Genomic DNA, 18,316 nt, shown 5'->3' on the forward strand with positions numbered 1-18,316 from the left:
TTATGCATGAATTAAATAGGACTCTGAGGTGTCCTTCATAATTTACATGCACTCACACCCTAGATGCAGACACACACAAAAGATGCTGTTAGATGGATGCCTCTGATAAACAGCAAGCAAAAGACATGACTTCAGCACGCTGATACCAGGTATACCTTGTTCGATTGCCCGAACCGGGTGCTTCTCCTGCGGCTGCCAGACCCGGATCCAGACCTGGATCTAGACCCGTGCCTGGAGCCAGACACCAGCTGGGACCCTGCTCTCCCAGTGCTGCTGTGATCCCACTCTTTCTGGAAATAATAAAACAGCTTGCTTTAGTCAAGGGCAACGCTGTCCTGCACCCACAGACCCACACTGACATGGTGAGCCAGGAGAGCTGCAGCTTGCAGAGCACACATGCAAGCACCTGCAAAACCGTGCCCATGCCTAACCCCCTGACCTGGGGGATTTCTCAGAGACCTTAAGCATATTCTGTTTACACACTGCAAAAGAATGACACTGTGGGAGGCTTCAACGAAGATAAGATTCGACTCTAGCGCTCCAGTGTAGGCATGGGGAACACCACCACTTACCTCCTATACCATTATGAGCATCACTTATGCATATTCAGTAACGCACATCCTCTAAAACTGCTTAACAGCATGCTTTAACTTTTGGTCAGCCCTGAACTGATCAGGCCAGCTGGTCTGGATCATCATTTTAAGTCCCCTCTTCTCCTCTACCTTATTCTATTTTCTTAGTTACAACCCCCAAGCCCAGATCAACTTCTCAGCCAGTTTTTCCTTCTGCTGAGCCCACTCTTGGAGCCCAGCCTCTCATATACCAGAAAACATATGAGTTCACCATGAGACACATTACACAAATAACTATTTTCCCCTCTTCAGGATCTGTCCTTAATGTTCTCCTTTGTTCTCTTTACACTTGTTCTGTTGTCAAGCAACCTGCAGGTTTCTTGTTCAGCCAGCAGCCCTCGGGGCAAAATGAGTCATCTGAAAACCAGAAGAACTCACCCAACCAGCCACTTCTACCCAAACATCCCACAAGGTGTGTGGGGAGAAAGCTGGGTATTGTAAGGGTAATTTGCTCCAAAAGCTTTGCTCAGAGGCTTGGGAAAGACCTTTAAAGTGACCTAAGATCATTAAAAATACACAAAATCACAGAGTGCAGAATATTCAACTCTTCAAAGTACTCTGAAAATCTGGGATATACAAAGGGGAGCTTGAGTTTCAGGACTGGTGTGAGAGTTGATGCTCCAAGACAGATTCTCAAGTCTCAGACATCCTCACGGGGCTACATGAGTCTCTGTGGACACTGCCTTGGGCTACAAGGGCAGAGCCACCTTGGCCTACAAGAGCTAAAAGGATTCACCATCAAAGCAAGGTGTGAACTCCCCTTTATACACAGCAGCCAAGTGCAGGGCACTGATTTGGGAGCACATATCCAGTCCCAGCTCCACCACTGCCACATGGGTTGTGAGACAGCTGCACAGCAGACCCTGAGCTACATAAGGCGATGCTACCCAGTGGTCCAGCACTGACCTTAGTGAAATGTAAGTATTTACCCAACGCTGGAAGCAAAACACATCAGTACTGGTTTCTGTGTTGCTCCAGCTGCCTGTTCTCTGTCCTCAGACATAGCAAGTCTCTAGCAAGCTCAAATACACTATGGTTGCTAGCGAGTAAAATCACTGATTTCAAGAGGTCAGCTGGTTTTCATGTTTTATATAGATTAAATTTGAGAGGTTGTGGTTATTCCCACCATGTTACAACAACAGCACAGAACACCTTCTTCCCTCCTCATCATATCGTGATCCGAATCCCCTGATGGCTGGGGAACATCAACTATGGCACATAGTTAAGGGAGTTGTTTAAATTGTCATGGAGGTAACAAACAACTTGATCTATGCCACTTCTGAGACATGGGCAGGTGGCCACTTTTCAGAAGCCTTAGGGAAGAGCCAGCCTTGTGGGCAGCCTGAGAAGTGAGAAATGTCTCATTTGATGTGGGAAAGATGCACACCAACTGGAAAGGTGGTTGGGAGAAAAGAAGCTTCACCACCCAGATGCTTGGAGGATTAATCACCAGTTTACTGTATCTACACACTGAACATCTTGTTCATGCACGTGTGAAGAATTTCTGTGACAAATGCTGCAATGGGACATGATCAGTGTGTGTACTTCTAGCTTTAAAAACAAACTGAAAACAAACATTACATTGAGCTGTCCCAACTTCTGGTCATGATTGCCTGCAGACAACCTGAGGTTATGCAAATTCCAGAAACATGGCTGGCCACAATAAAAGCCTTCTGGAAACAGGGAGAGTGGTGCCACCATGAATCAACACCCAGATTCACTGAGACAATCTCCAACAGATACAGCATGAACCAGTATATAAAAATCACAGGTTTCCTTTCACCAAATCACTGCCTGGGTTTTTATCCTGTTCACATTCTTTATCTTATAGGGGTTGGAACCAGATGATCTTACGGTCCTTTCCAACCTTAATGAGTCTAAGACCCTAATTTTATCACACCCTAACAATATTTATATTTAAAAACAAATTATATATAAAAAATAAATTATTGAACTAAAACTCGAGAAACCTCTGTTGAAGCTGAAACAGCCCAATCGAGTATGGCCTAAATACACCCATATTCAAACTCGATAGCACAGCAAAGTTCAATGTTTTACCTAAATTTCTGACTAATTGCCAAACAGCTTTTTACTGCTACCTTGTCCTGAAGAAAAATAATGTCCAGCAGAAACTCTCCCAGACTTTTCTTGTGTCTCTTTTGTGCTAAATATGCCCTTTTGTGCTAAAATGAATGCTCTCTGCAGACCCTTCTGCAGGAGCAGGGAAGCTCACTCCACTCCAATAGGTGATGCTGGAGGAGCAGGCGACAACACGCAGGTAAGGATTATTCCTTAAGAACAGCCACTGGTAACAAAACCTCTCCACCAGCACCATAAAAGCCCCATCCCACACAGGCAGCTGGACTCCAGCAGAAAGCAGAAGGAGGTTCTGTGGTGGTGAGATATGACACTGTTTGACCTCCATCCTGCAGCATGGCCACCTACGTGCATCCCACACAGTGCTCTTGCCAAGTTAGTTCAGCAGGAACAGGCTTGTCTGCAGCTCTGGCAAAAGCCAAAGAAAGAGTTGCAGTAGAATCCCATTCCCTTCCCCCATGCCAACCCAATTCCCCATCATCCAGCCCTGTTACTCTCAGCTGTGCCTTCAAAAGACCAGGATTCTCCTAATCTCTCCAACACCCCAAACAACCCTTGGACTCTTGTTCCCAGCTCTTATTTGGGCTCCTCCACCTGCTGTTCATGGTCTACACTCACCAACAGGAGACCAGACCTCTGAGTCACACGTTGGGGCTTGGAGGGAAGCATCATCACCTCCAGAGATGATTCCCAGCCGCTGCTCTCATCCATGCCAATACACCTGGGTAAGCTCTGTACCCTCTTGGGAACAGAGAGGCTTGCGTGCATTAACCGCCAGCCACCCGCCTTTGGAAACTACCTGTCAAATCTAACATTTGCATTTTAATTCGCTGTAATCATATGTTGCACTTACACTGCAATTTTCACCTTCACAGCTAGCTCTTTGAGGCATGAGCTAATTAATCCCATTCCCTTTTCCAGCTCAAGAATTAATACTTTCTGCTGCTCCAGTGCAACTATGAAAATCCCACCCACAGAAAAAGACAATTTTCCTCAATGCACAGGCAATAAATGGAAATACGGTGACCACCTGTGTGGTTCCTCTCAGTTACATTAAGTATGGGTGAAGTTGGCTGCGTTGGTAGAGGTGTAGACCAACCATGGCAACCCCACAAGCTTTCAGCGGCCTGAAGACATCAGTGGATTCCTGATGGGATTTATGTTTAACTGTATGTAAAAATCTCAATATTCAGCCTGCAGCATTCAGAGGCTAAGGCGGACCAAAGAAAAAGGAAAACCCACAGAAAGCTAGAGGACTTCTCAGGACACAAAGACTTCTGAGATATCTTCCAGCATTAACAATGGTCTCAACATCGCAACTACAAAGAGCTCCCTAGATCAAGTTGTGGGGTGTCCTTCAAATGACTCCCAAACTTCGAGCCTTAGTCCTGGTCAGAAGACAGCAATCAGTAAAAGGTCCTTTCTGAGGTTTCTCTGGGTATAGGTTTTCACACACTCACTGTGTGCTGCAACTATATCTTCGAGTCATGCAGAATTTTGACACCAGACTCCAAGCATCTCCCTGCTCTTCTACACCTATTCAAGAACAACCACCCCAATTTTTCTATGGAAACATAATGGTTTAATTACTGCAGTAATTTAAAATGCACTTTTAAGAAAATAAACCCAAAACTTACTCTAAACATTTTAGTAGTTAGAGATTTCCAGCTTCTTTCTCCTCAATGTATTAAATAAAGCTGTGAGAAAGCCAGAAAATTTTACCATAGAATCACAGGCGGGTTTGTGTTGGAAGGTCCTCAAAGTTCACCCAGTTCCAAGCCCCGCCAGGGATGGGGCAGCCACAGCTTCTCTGGGCACCCTGTGCCAGCACCTCAGCACCCTCACAGAGAAGAGCTTCTGCCTAAGAGCTCATCTCAGTCTCCCCTCTGGCAGGTTCAAGCCATTCCCCTTGGCCTGTCCCTACATCCCTTGTCCCAAGCCCCTCTCCAGGTTTCCTACAGCCCCTTTAGGCACTGGAACTGATCTAAGGTCTCCCTGAAGTCTTCTTTTTTCCTTATAAGAATATCATACAGAGAAAGCCAACTACTTTGGCTCTGCTCCTTCCCTCCCCAGGTCCATGTTCACCTTCCCACAATACAGGATCAAAGGATCTCATGGGCTTGGAAGCAGGATATGAAGCCTGTTAGATCTCTCTGCACTTCCCAGGAAAAGGGAAAGCCTGCCTGACTGTATTTTTTCTGGACAACACTGGGAAAGATGTGTTAGCCAAAGATGTGCCAGATAGCTTGTTGTGCGTAGCACAAGGATGAAAATGAGAAAGAGCAATCAGAATAGCATCAAGAACTTCACATGTGCCATGGAAACCCAGCAGCAAGCCCTTGCTCAAGCTTTGGAGGAAATGGCTCATGTCATTCCTTCCTTGCCAAGAACTTGGGCACCTGTCGAACTGTTCAACCAAATCTGGTACAAGAATGAAGACCTCAAAGGTAACTCAGCTACTGCATGTTTCACGACAGTAGAGCGTGGGAAGGTCTTCCTTCAGTGGGCAGACCAGCATCAACCTGTACTCTCCACACAAATGGAATCTGAGGGTGATGAGATGTCCTCCCACAAGTCACTACTGACACCAGGCCTAGAAGACACCTTCCTCCATCCTTGGTAAGCACCAACAGATCTCCTAAATCAGGCAGCAAAGCAGTGAAGCATTTCACTCCCAGATCATCAGAAACCTAAGCAGCTATCTGCTTCACAAGGTGTATCCTGAACAGAAGTCCCAGAGAAAGTAAAACCCATATATTAGCTAAAGGACTTGATTTCTTTCTCATAGTCCTCTCTGACTGTAATTGAAGAGGCTGGATACCCTACATGGAGGGAGCATCACTCAGCAATTACAGGCAGAAAACTATTAAGTGACTGGTTTTCTCAGAGCTGCTCTTTGATCATGGGCAGGTCACCCCACTTAAAGGTTTAATTTCTTCCTCTGTCAGGCAGGGCTACACCAACCTGTATTCACTGGCAATACCTCAAAGTAACTCCCTGTCTTTCACTTTCTCTTTTTCGTCTGGAAATGAGGCAGTGGTGACTGCACCATTTGCCAGCATTCACTTGTCCCAACAGGTCTTCAGTGTGGTGGGCAACCTCAGCCAAATTAAGTGTACAAACTGGCCCCGGTCGATGAGATGGAGAACCTCAAACTGTCCCAAGAGACAATCCTCACACACTGCCCCAACCCTGCTATTGCCTTTGCTTTGGCAAAGTAGCAGCTTTTCCAGCCATGACCTCCTACAGTTGGAAGCTCAGTGCTCATCATCAGAATGGGTTTTGAGGTTCAGGCGGGACACATGAAAGAGGGACCTGCTAGGTTTAAATGGGTCTGCTCTGCTCCCACGCCACAGCAAAGACACCGCCTCACTTGCAGGCAGGTCAGATGTCCTCTGCCTACAGCCTAAACTCACACCAAGTGAAGCCTGGAAATGCTTTGGCACTAGCACACCACCATGCCATTTTGAGTTAAGGAGACATCAGAGAGTTTCATGTAATCCTACATTTGATTTTGTGGGAACTTCTCACGTTTTCCCTATCAGCAAGGCCTGGGGTTGGGTTCAGACATCCTTTGGCATGTGACAGTGGCACACAATCCCTGCAAATCCCTCTACATCTCCATGCCATCAAACAGCACAGGACACTCAACATCTTACACTATTAATTTGATAGCACAGCCCTTAGAATCATAGAATCATAGAATAGTTAGGGTTGGAAAGGACCTTAAGATCATCAAGTTCCAACCCCCCTGCCATGGGCAGGGACACCTCACACTAAACCATGTCACCCAAGGCTCTGTCCAACCTGGCCTTGAACACTGCCAGGGATGAAGCATTCACAACTTCCTTGGGTAACCCATTCCAGTGCCTCACCACCCTCACAGTAAAGAACTTGTTCGTTATATCCAATCTAAACTTCCCCTCTTTAAGTTTTAACCCATTACCCCTTGTCCTATCACTACAGTCACTAGTGAAGAGTCCCTCTCCAGCATCCTTGTAGGCCCCTATGAGGTCTCCGCACGGCCTTCTCTTCTCCAGGATGAATAGCCCCAACTTTCTTCAATCGGGAGGTGCTCCAGTCCCCTGATCATCCTTGTGGCCTCCTCTGGACTTGTTCCAACAGATCCATGTCCTTTTTATGTTGAGGACACCAGAACTGTACACAATACTCCAAGTGAGGTCTCACGAGAGCAGAGTAGAGAGGCAGGATCACCTCCTTCGACCTGCTGGTCACGCTCCTTTTGATGCAGCCCAGGATACGGTTAGGCTTTCTGGGCTGCAAGCACACACTGAAGCCAGCTCATGTTCATTTTCTCATCGACCAGCACCCCCAAGTCCTTCTCCTTGGGCTGCTCTGAATCTCTTCTCTGCCCAGCCTGTAGCTGTGTCTGGGATTGCTCCGACCCAGGTGTAGGACCTTGCACTTGGCATGGTTAAACTTCATGAGCCCACCTCACAAGCGTGTCAAGGTCCCTCTGGATGGCATTCCTTCCCTCCAGCGTATCAACCGAACCACACAGCTTGGTGTCATCGGCAAACTTGCTGAGGGCACACTCAACCCCACTGTCCATGTCAGCGACAGAGATGTTGAACAACACCAATCCCTGAGGGACACCACTCGTTACTGGTCTCCAGCCGGACATTGAGCCATTGACCACAACTCCTTGCATGCAGCCATCCAGCCAGTTCTTTATCCGTTGAGTGGTCCACGCATCAAGTTTGATTTCTCTCCAATTTAGAGACAAGGATGTCGTGTGGGACAGTGTCGAAAGCTTTACACAAGTCCAGGTAGATGACATCAACTGCTCTACCCCTGTCCATCAGTTCTGTAGCCCCATCATAAAAAGCCACCAAATTGGTCAGGCAGGATTTCCCCTTAGTGAAGCCATGCTGGCTGTCACCAAGCACCTTGCTGTTTTTCATGTGCCTTAGCATGCCTTCCACGAGAATCTGCTCAAAGATTTTGCCAGGCACAGGGGTGAGACTGACTGGTCTGTAATTCCCTGGGTCATCCATTTCCCCTTCTTGAAAATGGGGGTTATATTTCCCTTTTTCCAGTCGTCGGGAACTTCACCTGACTGCCAGGATTTTTCAAATACGATGGCCAGTGGCTTAGCATCTTCATTCCCCAGGTCGTTCAGGACGCACGGATGGGATGCTCTTGACCATAGCCAGCTATTCATCTACAATCAATGTCAGCTAACCATCAATGCCAGCTGCCACAGCTGTGCTACTGTTTCTACTGACTTAATGGGAAGGCAAACCAAGTCATCTCCTTTACCACCAGCTGCTGGGGTGGTGAAGGAGAAGGCTGCTAGGAGCAGAGTGTTGGACAAACCCTATGTGACCCACACAACCTGCCTGCTCCTTCACTGCCCTATAGACAGGCAACATTACCATCAACTGGAGAAGCCTCTGACGTCCCGAATAATGCAACAAATTCCTACTGAACCTGGTGGGACATGGACATACATGCAAGTAGGCAGTAAAATAAAATGCAGTCTCCTGTACTGCCAGTTACACAGGCTTTTGCTTGGTGATGATGGGTGACTGCCAGCCATCATGGGGGAAGGAACAGACTTGGCCAGGAAGAAGGATTTCAGCTCTGCCTCCCTCTCCCACTGCCTGGAGAAATGGGGCAAACCCGCAGAGTTGCTCTGGTTTTTGTTAGTGCACTTTACGTAAGGGAAGCCTGGGACAGAGCTGCTGCCAGGCCTTTCATGTACCAAGAGCTCCTCTGGCTCTGTAAATACATACCATACCAGAAGCCTTTTACTTTATTAATTGCTCTCAGAAACGTATCAAAGAACTTCCTACTTGCAACAGCCTCGCAAGAGGAATGCAAATAAAGCATTACATAAAATCTTCCCACTGGATCTTTTTAGGAAAAGAAAAAATATCCAAACATAAAAATATTTAAAATGATCCCATTATCTAAGCTTTCCTCATTTATATAGGCAATATGCTGCTCAGATGGTATCTTGTGGTACCTCGATGGAGTGGTCTTTGCCCCAGAGGTGCCAGCAGGCCTTCTGGGGGGTACCGCTCAAGTGCAGCAGGGTTTAGTGGAGCATGGCAATGCCATGCACAAATGAGAGCCTTCACAGCAGGAAAGAGGGAGGATTATAGATGAGCTGAACATAATTGTGAGGCCAGGATTTTCTCAGCACAGCAAGACTTCACAAAATACATCTCGTAAGATCTCCACGAGCAGAACATCTTCTCTTGGGTGGAACATCTCCTTCCACACAGAGAACTGGAAAGACCAGAGTAAAAGGTTTCCAGAAGGAATTTTCCCATCATAAAGCCTTTGCTTTGTAAGGGATGTACAAGTACCAGCCTATGGGTACTGGCCCCCCATTTAGTCCCCCACTGTTGCTAATAGAAGTCTCATCAAGCAGTGCTAGAGCAGGGCAGGTATGGGGTGGTCTTCCCCAGAGACACCACACAATATTGGGAAAACAACAATTTAGGAATATCCTGGACTGCAGGTTGCATCAAGACACCTTGTTTTTACTCTTAAATGGCACATTATCCAGGAATTGCTCTCAGCCTTGCACTTAACACAACATCCTATGGATGTTGATACGCACGCATATTATATATAAATGTCTATAAAGATACATAATACACCTACACACACACACACAATATCTTTCTTTTATTTGGCTTAACCTTGGTGGATTGTACAGACAAGAATTTTAAAGTCATAACATACTTAAGGGATGCAGAGGGGTATTTTTTAGGAATGGGAAAGCCAGCTTCACCCTGGGCTCCCCTGTAACCTTTAGGAAGCCAATTACTTTTGAAAATGTGGCCCTGAATTACTCTGTCTTCACAGAAAAGGAGCCAGATACTGAATATATATCCAGGACTAACCTGGGTTTCCATATAAATGACCCTTCTGATCTCTGCATTAGAACTGTGTGAGGCATATTATGGTTACAGGTACATAATCCATGTTTTCACAGTAGCTGAGGCCAGCAGGAATATCACATCCAAGTGTTTTTCAACTAAGATGGTGCAAATTGCACAACAGGCAATGCAGAAATCCCAGCTGGAATAAAATAGGGAAATCAGGAATTCTATTTTCCAACCAAACCCCTCAAAATCCATTTAAGACGATGTAACAAAAAAGCCTCCAACATCCCTCGGGAAATAATTAGCTAGGTTTTCCCTGGCAGGTTTAAAGGATTGATCATTTACATTCAAGACAAACACCTTCTTATTTGGGGTATGTTTTTTTTTAGCAGTTAAATCTACCAGTGAAAAATCCACAGCCAGAAATGGTAATAAACTGAACCTAGTCCTCACTAGCGTTTCATCTATGTATCAGTAACAGCAAGAGAAATGCTCGCCTGGACAGAAGAACAATAGCTTGCAGCTTCTCTTTGGTGCCAAGGAAAATTTTGTTACTCACTGTTAAAGGAAGCCCAACATGGAGAGAGATAATTGCTAGCTCTGCTGCAGGCTGGGAGAGAGCCCAAACGCAGAGCAAACAGCCTGGGCATCAGCAAATGTTATTTGTACATAGAAAGCAAGCTCCCTGTTGGTGGAGATCACATAGGCTTAATTCCCAGGGAACAAAAAAAAAACCCACACCAAAAACCCTCCCAAACCAAAACACAACAACAAAAACCCCATAAGAGAAAACAAAAGAGAGCACGGCAGCGGGCAGCTGGAAGATGTCAGGGCTGCACTGATTGGAAAGCATCACTCGCATGTGACTCCTGCATCCTCCTGTGGTACCCACCAGGGACTGGCACATCAGCTGAGCCACTGGGTGAAGAGGCAGGCACCTTCCTCCCCAGCAAAAAGACCTGGCCATGCTAACACCCTGTGCCACCCAAGGAGGCTCCATGGAAAGGGCCAGCCTCCCAGATGGATTTCAAGCTGAAATTCAAGCTGGCTGCAGCACTGGGAGGGGCACCTGGATAAGGTTTTGATGGCGAATATTCTGGAGCAGATCAAAGCTATAACAGATTACATCCACAATTCTGTCTGGCAGCTTCTGAGCTCATCTGAGGCAGTGACCCTGTAAGTAACATGCACCTTCCTGCACAACAGGGTCTTGTCTTTGTTGTGTGCAGGTTGTTGTATAGATGCTCCCAGCATCTCTGCATCCAGGCAGGGAGGGGATGTGTGAATCCCTATCCCACAGTCAAGCAGCTTCCAGCACGGCTTTGTGTGGGAAGAAACTGTGCCCAAACTGGGAACTGCAATACACACTGCTCAGGGTGACACGGCCTCTTGCACCACCCTGCGAGGGGTTCCCAGGCTTCTTCTCATACATCCCACATGTGGGACTGCAGCCTGGAGGGTATCAAGCAGGGAAAAAGCAGCAGAACCACTGTCGTGAAGCCCTGGGACATCCACCAGCCACAGAAACTGCAAATGCTGCTCACACCTTCCTGCAGCCAGCTCCAACTCACATCTCAGGTTGATGCATCTCATGGTGGCAGCGCAGATCCTCAACCACCTGACAATGGTCAAACCCATGCCTCCACCCTTCCCAACCCTCTCCCACACTGGTGCTCACACAGAGGAGGGACAGCCACCTCCAGGGATGCCAGCAGCACTTGGTAAATACACTGATGTTCACACCAGGTACAACCACCAAAACCAGCTCACATCTGACTTCTGTCATTGCAAACCCAACACATGCTCTCAGCACACCCAATTTTGCTTCTTCTCCCAGTTCACTGAGACAGCTATTTAACCCTTTTCCCCTTCAACGCCATCCTTATGCTGCAGCACACAACCAAGTAGCACAGCTACACAAAGATCCCTCATCCCAGCTCCACCTCATACTTCCAAGTCAGCTCCATGTATTCTTCACACAGGTGGTAAAAAGAAGCTCTTCAGGAATAAACAGGACACTCTTTTTCCCCTTCCATCCACACATCCATCCACATAATCCATCCATCCATCCACACATCGTGGTGTTGCCCATCTCCCATGGGTTTGGTGGGAGTGAGCTTTTGGATGCCAAGCAGAGGGACACATCTCCCCTTCCACAGGGGAAGGGAAGCTGGCAGCATGGGCAGTACGAGAACAAAAGCAAAGCTCTGGTGAGGAAGAGCTAAGCACAACCCCTACCTGACTGTGTTCGTGGGACGACGAGCCCTTCCCTCGGGATGGGGAACAGCTGCCATCAAGCTGCTCGTTACAATCTGCAGTCCACTGTAAAAGGGATAAAAACAGGGATTGTGTAAAATAATAGCCAGGCTGGGGAAAACTGCTGCGTCAGTCCACAGCACACAGCACACACCACCCAGCCACAGGCATCAATGCATGTGTGTGCCCCCCCCCCATGTTTTGAGGACGATTCCAAAGCTTTGGCTTGGGAACGCTCTATCCGATGACAGAGAGCAGAGGGAACATGCAGGAACAATTGCAGGAAGGCACTTGAAATGATGCTTTGCAATAAAATCCAGCCCCCCCTATTTCCTTGCTGATTCCAACACCATCTGGTATCTCAGGCTTGTGGTACTTGAATTGATTACTTTTTTCCATGGAGTCTTCTATGGAAAGTCGGGAAGTTTCTGCTTTTCCCAACTCTGCTCACTTCAGGGACAGATATGACCCCTGAGCTGCCAAAACCCCACAGTTCTATTTTAAACAACACAGAAAACAGAGCTCGAAGCTACATGTTTGGCCACTCATGTATTTTGCAGCTGCAACGTGCAGCCTGGATGGCAGCCCTGTTGTCACACCAGCTTCATCCCATGGTGAAGGACATGGGTACCAGGTGATTTCCTTGCCACAGGGGACAACAAGCTGCTCAGGGCACCTTCCCCAAGGTTTGACAGCAAGGTGCCTCCACCAACATAATTTCATTCAGGGTCATTTGGGGTTTTTTTACCTCCCTCAAAGAAATCTGCATCATACTGGGGGGAAAAAATTAAAAAGCTCAATTTTCACTAGACAAACATGAAGGATGGTGTTTAATGTTAAAGCAATTTTTTCACCCCTCAACAACATTTACACACCCCTATTCCTGAGCTCTTTCATCCTGGAAGCGCTCAGCTGCCACCACCAAAGCTGGCACACCAAGAAAATGAAAAGTCAGCTCCACACAAACAGCAACGCCCTGACAGCTTCTTGACAGGTATAAGAGGAACGCAAGGTAAGAGCGAGAGCCACCACTAAACTGTCATGATCACTGCACAGCTCTGCCTTGCTCAGAGAACCCATTCTAGCCCTCCAGATGGGAGGTCCTCATCCATCTCTTTAATAAGCTTATTAAAGAGCTGCCCATCACCCTGCTGCTGCCTCTGCTGATGAACCTGGAGACTCTCATGATGCTGTCATGCTTCAGAGCCTTCTACTAGACCCATCTATGCCTTATCTCCTTTAACAATTTTGAGTGCAACCATGTGCCTGGAAAGGTCTCCCAAGGTACACTTCACTGATTATGATGTTCATAGCCAAAGGATAATTGCATTTTCCCTCTGACTTTCCCCTTTTTTCTGGTTGAACCAAGGCTGGAGACATCCCCACCATGGAATCTCCCACACTGGGATTCTCTAGACTGGGGATGGACGCAGCTCCCCTGCGAGCAGTACGGAGGATGAAGCAGTGTGCAGTGTGCCTCTTCTTCCTTCCCTGTAGCAACAGGACAAGGGGTGATGGGTTTAAACTGAAAGAGGGGAGATTCAGGTTAGACATTAGGCAAGAAGCTCTTCCCTGTGAGGGTGCTGAGGCGCTGGCACAGGGTGCCCAGAGAAGCTGTGGCTGCCCCATCCCTGGCAGTGTTCAAGGCCAGGTTGGACACAGGGGCTTGGAGCAAGCTGCTCCAGTGGAAGGGGTCCCTGCCTGTGGCAGGGATTGGAGCTGGATGAGCTTGAAGATCCCTTCAACACAAACCAGTCTGGGATTCTATGATCAGCTGCATCAAAAGGAGTGTGAGCAGCAGGTCAAAGGAGGTGATCCTGCCCCTTTATTCTGCTCTCGTGAGACCTCACTTGGAGTATTGTGTTCAGTTCTGGTGTCCTCAACATAAAAAGGACATGGATCTGTTGGAACAAGTCCAGAGGAGGGCCATGAGGATGATCAGGGGACTGGAGCACCTCCCATATGAAGACAGGCTGAGAAAGTTGGGGCTGTTCAGCCTGGAGAAGAGAAGGCTGCGGGGAGACCTCATAGCAGCCTTCCAGTATCTGAAGGGGGCCTATAGGGATGCTGGGGATGGACTCTTCATTAGGGACTGTAGTGGTAGGACAAGGGGTAATGGGTTAAAACTTAAACAGGGGAAGTTTAGGTTGGATATAAGGAGGCAATTCTTTCCTGTTAGGGTGGTGAGGCACTGGAATGGGTTGCCCAAGGAAGCTGTGAATGCTCCATTCCTGGCAGTGCTCAAGGCCAGGCTGGACAGAGCCTTGGGTGATATGATTTAGTGTGAGGTGTCCCTGCCCATGGCAGGGGGCTGGAACTTGATGATCTTAAGGTCCTTTCCAACCCTAAGGATTCTATGATTCTATAATCTCAATGCAAAACTTGTACATGGGCTGCCACAAGAATTAGCATGTTTTGTCCTTAAGTTGCAGAGGGAGCCTCGACTTACGAGAAGAGCCGTGGACAGGCTTCAAATGCTTGTAAAACTTTGACTATTAATTCTTTTCTAATTCAATGGTATTTCTAAGCTTGATACATTAAATAAAGCAGCACTTACCTGTTTAACCTGAAGCCCCTCTAAAGCACCACTTCAAACATAGGCATTTTCCAGCCATAGGTTAAATTGCACTATAAAGTACTTCAGAGCTCTTGATTTTTAAAAGTATTTTCTCTCACTTCTAAGAGCTTTGATCCTCAATTTGTAAAAGGCCTCTTGAGCAAAATCTGGTTTTGAAAAGGGTACTTTGATTGGTAATGTCTTTACACCAAGCTAAGAAATAAAGAGCCCAAAGATCTGGATCAGATCCTCAGCTCTACAGATGTGCACATCTGAGATAAATCAGATAAACACTGCTGGTACTAGGTACGAATGGGATCCTGCATATGCAGAATCATGGAATGGTTTGGGTTGAAGGGACCTTAAAGCTCATCCAGCTCCAACCCCTGCCACGGGCAGGGACACCTTCCACTGGAGCAGCTTGCTCCAAGCCCCTGTGTCCAACCTGGCCTTGAACACTGCCAGGGATGGGGCAGCCACAGCTTCTCTGGGCACCCTGTGCCAGCGCCTCAGCACCCTCACAGGGAAGAGCTTCTTCCTAATGTCTAACCTGAATCTCCCCTCTTTCAGTTTAAGGCCCAACTAAGGTGCAGGAACTTGCACTTGGTCTTGCTGAGCTTCATGAGGTTCACATGGCCCCACTCCTGGGGTGCAAAGAAAGCTCCTCTGTGCTGGACTTGAGGACACTGTCTTCTGTGATCATGACCACCAGCATGTGGGGTGCTCATGGCAGGGGACAGGAGAAGCAGACACTGCTGGCAGCTGGCAGGAGAGCTCCTTCCCCTCACTACCCCAACCATTTCTCCCAAGTTAAAGCAAAATGAAGCCCTAGGAAGACAGGGACTCATCAGTAAGCAATTAACAGACCTGAGCAACAAAACTTCCCTGCATGCTGGCAGAGGTCATGGTCCTGGACTAACCCAGCCTGGACTCTGCCCTTCTCCCCATCACCATACCCACAGCTTGGCTTTGCCAGGCAGTCTTGTTAGCTATTAAAGTAAAGATAAGGCTTCATGTGAAGTGGTGGGGGGATCTCTGCCCCAGATCTGTCTCCCTTGTACCTCATGAAGAGACAACGACCCAAGTCAGACCTCTCCAGCAGCTCAAAAGCATCTCAGCTACATAATGATGGCCATATCCTTACCCTTATGACCCTTCAGCCTTACTATTTTTATTTCAGTCTCTTCAGTGGCCTCTAACCTAACTATTTTATCCTACTGGCAGCATTGCAGGGCAGGAAATCACCTCTATCGCTACTGGAGGATCATAGCAGCCTTACCATCCCAAGGGCACAGACCAGAGCTCACTGCTCCCTGCACCATGGGCTCCTTAATCCCTTCAACAGTTCACATCTTCAGCACACATCTGGCACACTGTGGCACCAGAATACAAATTAATCCCTCTGAACAACAATAGCAGTTCAGGAGGTTTCATTTCTCCTTGTGTTGGACCTAAAATGTCCATTTTAGGAACAAACCTAATTAGAAATATGTCATCCTTAATGACAACACCAAACCACATCCCCACTAAAACCACCTGTCCTGGGTTTAGCAGTGGCAGTCATTTTTCTCTTTCTTGGTAGCTGGTGCAGGGCTGTGTTTTGACTTTCAGCTGGGAACAGAGCTGATAACAATGATGTTTTGGTTTGGCCAAGGACTTTGTGAGCCTCATGCTCTGCCAGGGAGGAGGGGAAGCCGGGAGGAAGCAGAGACAGGACACCTGACCCAAACTGACCAAAGAGGTATTCCATACCACAGCACGTCATGCCCAGGATGTAACTGGGAGTTACCCGGAAGGGCTAGGTGGACTGCAGGGTTGGAGGAGGTATCGGTCGGTGCTTGGTCGGGCTGGTGGGGCAAGTTATCAGTCGCCTGGTGATGGGGTGTTGTATTCTCTTCCCTTGTTATCTCCTTTATCATTACTATTATTGGTGGCAGCAGTAGTGATTTGTGTTATACCTTAGTTACTAAACTGTTCTTGTCTCAACCTGTGGGAGTTGCATTCTTTCTGATTCTCCTCTCCGTCCCTCCGAGAATAGGGGAGGGCAAGAAAGGATGGGGGAAGTGAGTGCACAAGCTGTCTGGCTGTGGGTTAAACCACGACAGTTCTTTTTTGGCGCCCAACGTGGGGCACAAGGGGTTGAGATAACGACAGATCTGACCATCACAATGCTGATTTACTGGATCTCAGAGTTGTTCCTCTTGATCTCACAGTTTCAGAATGTTGTAACTTACTTAGAGCCGGTATTTGTTGTGTTAGTGTTTATCAAGTGTGGGGCTTGGGCTAAGGTTCCTGTCTCACTGTACTTTATGGCAATGACTTGTAATACGGGCGGGCTGCAGCAGCAGGACGGGACGGACGTGGCCGTGGACTGGTCCCTGGCCGTCCGGCTGCTCCTCACCGTCCTGGCCCTCGCCCTCGCCTCCGTCTGCGTGAGGCTCTGGGAAGCCGAGGGGGAGCGGCCCCGGGAGCCGGTGGCTGCTGAAGCGGCCCGGGAGAGCGGCCCCGGGGACCAAGCGGGAGCGGGACCAGAGGCCGCGCGGGGACGGCTGCCGGTGGAGGAGGTCGGGGCGCGCGAGGAGCGGGAGAAGGCGGCGGAGGAGCCGAGCCCCGTGGAGGAGCCGAGCCCCGCGGCCGAGCCCAGCCCCATGACGGCCGAGAGCATTCCCCGGAAGCCGCCCGCCGAGCCCCAGGAGGATGCAGGAGACCCCGCAGCATTTCCCAACAAGGCAGAGGAGGAAGAGCTGGACTCAGGAAAAGAGAAGCTGGTGGTGGGAGAGCCGGCAAGCACAGCAGCTACACCAGCCCCAGTGACAAGTACAGCAGCATCGTTTGACAGTTCTGAAGGTTTTGAATGGCCTTTGGGTACCCTTGGGACCTGCCTGCTGATTGTGATGGTGTTCACTATGTTGGCACACATGCAGAGTGTGTTTTACCCACCACCATTGTGTCTGATCCCAAAATTTAAGCAGAGTCGGGTTTGGGTCTTGTCTGGGGTTAGACAACAATATGGGAGGACCAAGAGGTTTTCCCCAAGGCTGGACAGCCATGAGTGGCAGGGCATGTGGGACAGTATGGGCAAGTATCTAGTCCACTGGGCCCCTCCAGTGCTTTGGAAACATTGGAGATGGAAGGACAATGAATTATTTTGAACCTGGTGGGCCCATGACCCTTCAGGCCAACAGAGCAGAGATGCAACACAGAGATGGACTCATGATCAAGGGGTGGACCTAACAATGGACACTACTGCCCAGGTTATTCATGTGTGTGAACACTGCACACAGCCTCTCCTGCTCTGAAAGACTGTTACAAGAGATGGAGCCTGGCATCATGGACCAGATGGACTCAGCAGCTTTATAGGGACTGGTCCATGCACTACGATGAGAGTGCACTTAGATAAGAGTGAGGGTATATTGAAAATGTGGGATCTGAGCATGACGTGAATGGTATGGAATAAGGGGTGGATAATGTCCTGGGTTTAGCAGTGGCAGTCATTTTTCTCTTTCTTGGTAGCTGGTGCAGTGCTGTGTTTTGACTTTCAGCTGGGAACAGAGCTGAAAAACACTGATGTTTTGGTTTGGCCAAGGACTTTGTGGGCCTCATGCTCTGCCAGGGAGGAGGGAAGCCGGGAGGAAGCAGAGACAGGACACCTGACCCAAACTGACCCAAGAGGTATTCCATACCACAGCACGTCATGCCCTGGATGTAACGGAGAGTTACCTGGAAGGGCTAGTTGGACTGCAGGGTTGGAGGAGGTATCGGTCGGTGCTTGGTTGGGCTGGGGGGGCAAGTTATCGGTCGCCTGGTGATGGGCTGTTGTATTCTCTTCCCTTGTTATCTCCTTTATCATTACTATTATTGGTGGCAGCAGTAGTGATTTGTGTTATAACTTAGTTACTAAACTGTTCTTA

At 48.3% G+C, this 18,316-nt stretch overlaps 1 protein-coding gene across 4 annotated transcripts in view; it reads right to left on the reverse strand.

Annotated features, from left to right (window-relative positions):
- CTIF (cap binding complex dependent translation initiation factor) overlaps positions 1 to 18,316 on the reverse strand; it is a 154,632-nt gene that overhangs the window by 105,557 nt on the left and 30,759 nt on the right. For 2 of the 4 annotated variants that reach the window (XM_061354819.1, XM_061354818.1), the window contains exons 3-4: positions 11,831 to 11,914; positions 156 to 290 (exon numbers count right to left, since the gene is read on the reverse strand). The exons of 1 other annotated variant lie outside the window; for it this stretch is intronic. In XM_061354819.1, the coding sequence (XP_061210803.1) occupies positions 156 to 290; positions 11,831 to 11,914 (219 nt within the window). The remainder of the gene's footprint in view (positions 1 to 155; positions 291 to 11,830; positions 11,915 to 18,316) is intronic. One more of the 4 variants, XM_061354820.1, reaches the window with a different exon arrangement.

This window comes from Neopsephotus bourkii, unplaced genomic scaffold (assembly GCF_033783945.1).
Source record: "Neopsephotus bourkii isolate Nb327-2 ecotype Australia unplaced genomic scaffold, CSIRO-AGI_Nbou_v1 NB_749, whole genome shotgun sequence".
Lineage (NCBI taxonomy): Eukaryota > Metazoa > Chordata > Aves > Psittaciformes > Psittacidae > Neopsephotus > Neopsephotus bourkii.